This window comes from Hyaena hyaena, unplaced genomic scaffold (genome assembly GCF_003009895.1).
Source record: "Hyaena hyaena isolate Hyena2069 unplaced genomic scaffold, ASM300989v1 scaffold_211, whole genome shotgun sequence".
NCBI classification, from domain to species: domain Eukaryota; kingdom Metazoa; phylum Chordata; class Mammalia; order Carnivora; family Hyaenidae; genus Hyaena; species Hyaena hyaena.
In genome coordinates, this window is record NW_024080847.1 from 1,563,661 (window position 1) to 1,572,522 (window position 8,862).

The 8,862-nt window shown below is 54.3% G+C and overlaps 1 protein-coding gene across 5 annotated transcripts; it reads left to right on the forward strand.

Moving 5' to 3' along the window:
- Positions 1–2,580: 2,580 nt before the first annotated feature.
- On the forward strand, positions 2,581–8,026 carry TREML1 (triggering receptor expressed on myeloid cells like 1). 5 transcript variants are annotated; one of them, XM_039242612.1, is made up of 7 exons: positions 2,595–3,204; positions 3,397–3,729; positions 5,969–6,083; positions 6,481–6,566; positions 7,059–7,111; positions 7,469–7,660; positions 7,811–8,026. In XM_039242612.1, the coding sequence occupies exons 1-7, from the start codon at positions 3,162–3,164 to the stop codon at positions 7,865–7,867; spliced, it is 879 nt and encodes a 292-aa protein (XP_039098543.1). In that variant the 5' UTR covers positions 2,595–3,161; the 3' UTR covers positions 7,868–8,026. The 5 variants fall into 5 exon arrangements, with proteins under 5 accessions (XP_039098547.1, XP_039098546.1, XP_039098543.1 ...); XM_039242614.1 differs by having other exon boundaries at positions 7,469–7,536; XM_039242616.1 differs by lacking the exon at positions 7,059–7,111 and having other exon boundaries at positions 2,581–3,204; positions 7,469–7,536; positions 7,811–7,878.
- Positions 8,027–8,862: the final 836 nt, after the last annotated feature.

Consider the following 8,862-nt stretch of genomic DNA (forward strand, 5'->3'; position numbering starts at 1 on the left):
GGGGAGGAGCCCATCCTCGGGCTCTCTGTCCCAAGCCTCTGTGAGGTGGAAACCTGGGACCCTCTGTGGCTGAAGCCACAAGGGGGAGTTTTGCCCCCAGCCATGGGCTTTCAGATCGTTGGGAAGGACCCCCGATGCAGCCCTCCTGTCCAGCCTCAGGTGCACACATCACTCCCCGGAGCCAGCCCTGCCCGGCCCTGCCCAGCCCTGCCTGGCTCCCTCCCGGAGGAGGCAGCTGCTGTACCCACCCTGCCCCCAGCTCCTGGGACGCTGGGCCCGGCTGTGTGACCCCGGCCCTTGGACTCAGCCGCATGTAAAGCTTCCTCATTGTGTCCCAGACACTGGTCTCCTTCCTGAAGACCCGAGTCACTGTCTAGCAGCCAAGGCGCACAGCTCCCCGTGCCTGGCATGAGAGCACGTCTGCAGCTTCACCTGCTCTTGGGAGCTTGGCTTTTTCTCTTTCTTTCTTCCTCCACCACATTGGAGATGTCTCTCTGGGGGCTCAGACCACCGCTGGGACCCCCTGCCTTGGACTCTCTTGGGTGCATACTGGACTGAAGGAGGGGGGTCAGGTAGTTTAGTTTCAAATTTCAGCTTTGCCTCCTACTAAGAAACCTTAAGCGAGTTCCTTAACCCTTCTGAACTTCAGGGTCCTCACCTATAAAAAAAACAAAACAGGGGCACCTGGGTAGCTCAGTCAGTTAAGCGTCTGACTCTTGATTTCGGCTGAGGTCATGATCTCATGGACATCAAGGCCCGCATTGGGCTCTGTGCTGGGCATGGAGCCTGCTTAAGATTCTCTCTCTCTCTCTCTCTCTCTCTCTCTCTCTCTCTCTCCCTCCCCCCACTTACACTCTCTCTTAGAAAACAAATAAACAACAGAAACAAACAAACAAGCAACCCGGCTTTGCTGAGGCTTTGTGAGGTTGAAAGAAATACCATTGGGGCACCTGGGTGGCTCAGTTAGTTAAGCATCCAACTTTAGCTCAGGTCTTGATCTCAAGGTTTATAAGTTTGAGCCCCACGTTCAACTCTGTACTGACAGCTCAGAGCCTGGGGCCTGCTTCTGATTCTATGTCTCCCTCTCTCTCTCTCTGTCCCTCTCCCACTCACACACATTCTCTCTCCTTCAAATATAAATAAACATTAAAAAAAGTTGAAAAAAAAAAAAACATTAGTGAAAGTCTCAGGGCCAATGTCTGGTGCAGAATAGTCCCAAATAAACACTGGCTTCCTTCCTCTTCTCTAATGTCCACCATCTGACACCTCCCTGAGGCCAGGATCCTGCCTGGTCATCTCTGTCCTTTGTACCCAGCAGTGGACTGTATCCGTTTTAGGCACTCAGATATTGAGGACAGGCCTCTCTTCATAACACTTCAGTGGCCTGTTAGTATAAGGACTTTCTCGCAAGGAAACCAAAGAAAGCCTGATACATATTGGTAGGACAGATATAAGTGTTTCCACATCACCCACGAGGCAGACCCAGCCGTCTGGTTTGCCCCAGACTTTGCCAGTGTGTCACCAAAAGCCCCGTGTCCCTCAGGAAAACCTGTAGCCCTGGGCAGACGGGACAACTGGTCACCCTCTCACCACTTCCAGCTTAACGCACTATCCGGCTGTCTCAGGCTCCTGTTCCCAGGTCCCACTGGCAACTCCCTTGTTCCTGAAGGAAGGAGGGGGTTGAGAGTGGGACGGAGGAGAGAAGGGAGGGGTGAGGAGGGAGGGAGGGTAGCCGTTTCTTTAGCCCCTTTCCAGGTGTGATGTCTAGGTCAGGGGCAGGCTGCCCCTTCCGGCCATCCTCACCTTACCTGCCCTTGTCTCTCAGAGCACTGGTGCCCCCTCTGGAGTCCCAGGTCAGGCGTGGTATCGTCCACATTCTGTGCGGGGTAAACCCCAGTTCTGCACAGGGGGACACGGAATGGGGGCCAGATGTTTCCCGTGCCGGCGGTGGGTTTGTGTCATGGGAAAGGAACCCCAAATTATGAGACTTATCAGCTCTTATGGGCATATCAGCCCATCTTCCTTTCTGGGGGTGGGGAGAGGGAGAGGGAGGAAGAGAGAGAGAGAGGAAGAGAGAGGGAGAGAGAGATAGAGAGAGGGAGAGAGACCTTTACTCTGGAAGGTAAACAGATCTTCTCTAGGGAAGGGGGTAGGGGGTGTAAGCAAATCCCTCGGGAGCTGATACACACTCTCTCTCTAGCTTCCAAGGCATGTTTGCTATTCGATAACCCTCGAACAAACCTTGATCAGTGCCCAGGCCACGGAGAAACGTGAAAATATCCGCAGAGAACGGCCTCCCCACAGACAGGATAGTGCACTCGTGAAACAAAAATAATACGCTGTAAAAAAATGTTCAGAGAATCAGAAATCTTGTCAAGTGAAAATGCTAAGAATAAAAATTCCAAAGGGACGAAAGAAAAAGGATGAGGATATCTTCTGGGAATGAGATCAAAATGGACAAAAAGATGGGAAATGAGGGAGAAAAGTTATGACAAGGGGATGAATACACGAGGTTCAATACCCACCTAATGAAGGGGTTCCAGAAAACATGGGGAAAGAAGAAAAGGGAGCATAATTATCAAAGGGTCGATGCAGCTCCCGGAGGGGGAGAACGTGGCTCCACACCAGCAGGGACTGGAGGGCACAGTAAATGAAGGCCGTCTGGGTGTCGCCAGGGTGGGGCATCCTGGCGTGAGGTCCTGCGGCCGGACAGGACGGGACAGTCCCCCGAGGGCTCGGGCCAGTGCACTCCTTGCAGAATTGAGAACGCGAAGGGTGCTTCACCTTCCTCCTTCACAGCTCTGTATCCTCGGATTCTATTTCTGGAAGACCCCAGGGTCATCCTCCCTGGGCCTCCACTGCCTTCCAGTTTCCACCATCCTCCTGCCGGAGGAGCCCAGGTCCTGCCTGTCCTTGGGGCTTCTTCTCACTCTGCCTGCCCCACCCCTGCCTCCCCTTGGGGGCAGCTCCCCAGCCCGGAAGCACCCCGGCTCTGGAAGAGCGCCTTATCCTTACCCTTGGAGGGGCCCCCAGGGTCCGCCCCCCACCGCAGGACAGCTGAGAGCCCCACGTGACTGTCCAAGGCAGATGTTTCCTGCTCCCTGGGGAATGCTGTGTCAGTGGCCAGGCAGGCCCCAGAGCTGATATCTCCCTGACCCACCATGGGCCCCAACCCGCTGCCGCTGCTGCTGGTGGGACTGGCAGGTAAGGTGAGAAGGGGCTGCGCTCTGGGCCCCATGAAGTCCGATCGGTGCCCAGGAGTAACTGGCGTGGTGGCAGCACCAGTGACATAGGTAGGGCCCTGAAGCTGGACGTCTAGTTCCCCGTGCCCCTGGGCCAAGTGGGCGGGCTGGAAAGGTCCCCGGGCTCGCATTCCCACCTCCCTTCCTTCCGCAGCCCAGGCAGCCACCGGCAGCTTCCCGGAGGTGCTGCAGGCCCCCGTTGGGGGCTCCATTCTGGTGCAGTGCCACTACCGGCTCCAGGACGTCAAGGCTCGCAAGGTGTGGTGCCGGTTCCTGCCGGATGGCTGCCAGCCCTTGGTGTCCTCGGCGGTGGATCGCGGAGCCCCGGCGGGCGGCCGCATGTTCCTCACGGACCTGGGGGGCGGCCTGCTCCAGGTGGAGATGATCACCCTGCGGGAGGAGGACACGGGCGAGTACGGCTGCGTGGTGGAGGGGGCGGCGGGGACCCAGACGTTGCACAGGGTGGCCCTGGACGTCGTCCCTCCAGGTGAGTCATCCTAGGCTGGCTGTTGCTCCTCCCCGCCCCCACCTGCTGCTCTCGGGCCCTTGGGGGGGGGGGATGGGGACCCTTCGCGGGGTAGGGGGATGCGGACTGGGACAGCACCCCGGGGAGCGGAAGCGGAGCTGGGTGAGCAGTCAGAGATAACCGAGCCGGGACAGCAGGTCCCTTCCCCCTCCTGCACTAGCGGGGTTTCCCCGCTGGAAGGCACGTCTGTCCTTCCGCACCCATGGCCTTGACCTCCTCATCCCGCATTTTCCACATACTTGATGCTTTATTTTTTTCCTTAGAAACATTTTTATATTATTTTTTACATTTATTTATTTTTGAGAGACAGAGACAGAACACAAGCGGGGGAGGGGCAGAGAGAGAGAGAGAGAGAGGGAGACCCAGCATCCGAAGCAGGTTCCAGGCTCTGAGCTGTCAGGACAGAGCCAGACCTGGGGCTCTAACTCACAAAAACTATGAGATCATGACCTGAGCTTAAGTCTGATGCTTGGCTGACTGAGACACCCAGGCGCCCCTTTCCTTAGAAATGTTTTAAACAACGTTTTAATTTGGGCATTTGTCAACTGGAATTTGGTTTTTACACCTTCCAGTTTATTACTCCCATTATAATGGGTTTGATGGCTTAAAATGACCGAATTCGGATTTTATTGAATTTTACGTCTTCACTGAGCATCTAGGATGCGCCTCACCTACAAGCAGGCGTGTTTAGTGCCTGGATTACTTCAACTCCTTTAGTTTTAACAATGAGAAAAGTCACTCCTGGTTCGCCATGGGTTGCCAACCCTATCCTCTGCAGAGAAAGGACTTTATTTTGGTAGGCTGTGGTTTTCTCTCCCGGCCAACTTTCTAATGTCTAAGCATTTATTAAAAGAAAATTTTAAGGTAGGAGAAAAAATCTTCCAGAGAAATTGGATGTTGTAAAACAACACAAACACAAACACACAAACAAAAACAATGTCCTGTAGGGAAAACGGCCAGCTTCCTGCTGAAACAGAGCCTGTTTTCACCTTTCGCTTAGGGGTGATGATGTCTTTTTCGTCTTTAGGTCTTCCTTCCTCAAGTAATTTGTGCCCCGAATAAGGAAATGAAGAAAGGCATTTTTCCTGCCCTTGGTTTTTTCCCCATTTGTTAATTATGAGGACAGACTATGATGTCCTTAGAATCCCTTTCATCTCTGGTCCATGATTATTATTTTACATTGTAAATATGCTCCTGTTGGCCCTAGTCATTCCCTGTTCTCCTCCTTCCTTGGCACTGTAAGGTCTGGAAATTCAAGGCCATAGGACAAGATGCACTGAGGAGAAAGGCAGGTGCTGGGGACCCGATGCTGTAGATGGTGGATGCTTGGGCCTGGCTGGTGAAGCATTGCTTTCAGGGAGGATGTGGGTGGCTTAAAGGGCACATATAGGAAGATGCTGTGAAGACACAGCAGGATCTGGTTTGGTTTGGGGTGGGATGTGGGGATGGCGAGCCTCTGAGAAGAAGGAAGACCACACCTCCTGAGGGTCTAGAAGGACTGGCCGGGTTCCCAAGAGAGATCGTCTGGCCCAGAGAAACCAGCCCCGAGTCCGACAGCCAGAAGTTGAGCACAGTGGAGTAGGGACAATAGAAGCCTCGTCACAAAACTGGGTCTGGGGGTCTGAGCAAGGCTCTCAGCAAGGGTCCCTTGGTACTGTGTCACATTAGGGGTGACCCTGGAATTCCTCAGATCCTGAGGGCAGAGCTTGGGATGCTCCCCCCCCAGCAGGGGGTTACACGGTTGCAGGTAGATAGAGAAGTCTAGCGGGTTGTGCTGAGGCCCCTTTAGAGACCAGTGGATGAGTGAACAAGGTTGTCACTTCGGGACGGGAGTGGAGAGCCTATTCTGGGGTGGGGTGGAGAGGTGGGCGCAGATTATCCAGTGTGTGGATCCACATAGGCTGAGCAGCGTGAGAGGCCAGGGAGTGTGGGGGAACAGGTGAGGAGGAATGCAAGGGCAATGGTTGGGAGCTGGTGGTGGAAGGGAAAGAGGGCTGGGTCACCAGTGGGTAAAGACAAAAAGAGTCTACCCTTGATCTCCAGAATGAGGGCCCCTAAGGAATATGCCAAGCCCCCATCTGTGTTTCTTGCTTGGGACCTGCCCTTCCTTGGCCCCACTCCCCCAGTCCCTCAGACCTCAACAGGTCCCCGACCCTATCCACACTGGGTGTGTGCTCATGAATATTTCCTTCTGACTCAGCTCCTAGCCCAGAAGAGGAAGAGGATACCTATAAGGTTGGGAGTCTGGCTGATGGCCCCTCCTTAGACACTGCGGGCAGTGCCAGCCCTTTGGAACCCAGCCAGGATGAGAAGAGGTACTGATAAGAGCTGTATTCAGGGTCCAGGAAAAGGCTGGTGGTTGGAAAGGGTGGTGAAGGCTTATTCAGAGCCCCAGGCTAACTCAAAGGGAAACCTCACGGTTCCTTCCACCTCTGGGGAACTTCCCATCAGGCAGGAGGTCAGGCAGACCTCCCTGTCCACCCCAGTTCAACAGTGACCCCTTTATGCCCATGGGTCTCCGGCCAGAATAACCTGAAAATGTGTTTCTCTTCTGCCCTGCCTGAGCTGCCCTCCCCCTTCCATCCCCCAAATCCTCTTCTCCCAACCATGGCTCACCGGGAATTGCACCTTTCTGCCACCGCCCTGGGTTCCTGGTGAGCAGCTTCCTGCCAGGTTCAGGCCTGAGCTCTCCTATCCCTCTGTGTCCTTCAGCATCCTGTTGATCTGGGGTGCTGTGCTCCTGCTGGGCCTGCTGCTGGTGGCAGCCGTGCTGTTCGCTGTGATGGCCAAAAGGAGAGGTAGGTAGCAGGCTACCTGCACACCCCAGCACTGCCCCCGCTGGTCCTGGACCGGCCAGTCTTGTAGACAATGCCAGGAGTCTAGGGCTGCTTCCCCTATAGAAGGGCTCATCTGGGCTTTAGGGAGGCGCCCTAGGCCCTAGAAGTCCCCAGCTAAGGGGCGGATGGGAGGAAGGAGACTCAGTGAGAGCCGGCCTGGGGACAGACAGGAATTGGACAGGGTGGGGCAGTGGGATAGAGACAGGTGCCGGGAGGAGGTGGGGAAGGGTCTCAGGAGATGGGCTGAGAGTTGAGGCCGGTTGGAGGAAGCTGGAAGCAGTAGTGGGTGGGTGGGTGGGTGGGTGAGTGTATCCTCGTGGGCTGGGGCAGAGCTGGTGTCTGGTGGGAGTGGGCTGGAGAGTCTGCCTAGGAAAGAGACTTCTGAGGGGGATGAGGGATGGGCGCTGAGCCAATACAGGAAGCAGACTGTGCTGCTGTCCTCTGTCCTCCCAGGGAACAGGCTTGGTGTCTGTGGCCAATCTCAGAGCAGCGGAGTTTCAGGCATGGTAAGAGGCCTCTGCAGGCCCCCAGCCAAATTCCCTGGATCTTCCATCTGTGCAGCTCACTGAGAGGTCCCAGGATGAGGGGGTAGTAAAAGACGGGGACCCAGTCAGAGTCCAAACCCTCTTCCTGAATGCTATGAACTTGGCACCGGTGGTCTTCCACCTTCCTACCTTGGTATTTCACCCTCCCAGATTTGGGGAGAAACTTGGGGCTTGAAAATCTTCAGAGTGAAGCCTTCTTCCTCACTGAAGTACTCAGGATTTGAGAGACAGAGCCAGTGTGGTCCTGGGCTTCCCCCCAGAGGGAACTGGGGCAGAAGGAGGCATTCTCTCTGCCTCACTTGTCTGCTTTTCTTACAGGCCTCCTCCTTAGTGGTCCACCACATCAGTGACTCTGGCCTGGGAGTTGATTTGCCATCGGACATACCATATGCTAGACTCGACTCGCCACCTTCCTTTGACAGCACCACCTATAGCAGCCTACCTTTTGATCCTCCATCAGGGGAATCCCCACCCCCAGTCCAGTCCTCATCGCCCCCTCTGCCTCCTAAGGTCTTGCTGTACTCCAAGCCTGTGACATATGCCACAGTCATCTTCCCTGGAAGGGACAAGGGTGGGGGGGCCACCTGTGAGCCAGCCCAGGACCCACCGACTAGCCAAATGCCACCCAACTAAGCTGTTCATCATATTCTTTATTCACAGAGACCATCTTCAGAGTTCTACGCATCTAGTCAGCCTGCCTACACCATAGATCCTTAGGATATCAGAACAGCTGGGAATTTAGGATCTAATCTAACATCTTGACCCTTCTCATCTAAAAAGTGATACTTACATGTGATTGAGGTGTCCTGGGAACCCCCCATGCTGGTTCCTCTGCCCTTATACCACTGAGCTAAATAAACTCTGAATGATAATACATGAGCTCTTGATGGTTTTCGGGGAAGGAGAGGGCCTGAGTTTGACTATTCACGTGGCCTGGGAACTCTATAAAGATTCTGGTCCGGGGTTTGTGCTCTGATTTCCTGCCTGTCCTGCCAGTGAGGGCATGGCTTCATTCCTGGTCAGAATTCCGGGCTGCGGTCTGATTCAAGGGGGCACCAAGAAGGTGTCTTCAAATGTATATCCTGCTTTCTCAAGATACCTGAGAGTACAGATACATTAGTTTGAGTCTAGAAATCTCTCCTGCCTTCTGCTCTGCACCTTGTGAACAAGTGACATCTTAAGACAGGACAACATAAGATGGGAGGAAGGGGAAAATGATAAGACTCAGGACAGATGGGATGGGAGAGATGGAGCTGAAAAGAAATAGGAGTAAGATCAGAAACTGAAATAAATCCCGTCTATTCCTTGGCAGCACAAAGGCTGTTCAAGAAGCAGGAGATAAAAGGCCTCTGCAGACAGGTTGTATCAGAGCTGGCTTTCTCTCAACTGGGTGGACATGTGGTAGCACTGTTGCCTTTGGCCTGACATCTAGGGCCTGGGAAGAGCCTGGTGGAGAGAAGGCATGGTGTGGGAAGAAGGGGAATGAGTGGTAAAGGTGTGGCCGTTGCTAAGTGTACATGAAAGCTAGTCTGGGCTGGGGGTGGAAGGGCCTTTAAGGTCTCAGGATTTCTTCTGAAACTGTTCAATTTGAAAGTCTTTGCCCATAGTGAGATGAGAGACAGGTGGAGAGGATGAGGTGCTCGGGGACCTATTCTTCTTATAATCACAGAGAGCTAGGCATAAAGAGGTTGTCACCATTGGAGGGGCCCTAG

Coding starts and splice junctions, on each gene's coding strand:
- TREML1 (XM_039242611.1), top strand. CDS start 3,162: ATGGGCCCCAACCCGCTGCCGCTGCTGCTGGTGGGACTGGCAG. Junction 6,567..7,058: donor TGTGATGGCCAAAAGGAGAG/GTAGGTAGCAGG, acceptor CTGTCCTCCCAG/GGAACAGGCTTGGTGTCTGT. Junction 7,112..7,468: donor GCAGCGGAGTTTCAGGCATG/GTAAGAGGCCTC, acceptor CTTTTCTTACAG/GCCTCCTCCTTAGTGGTCCA.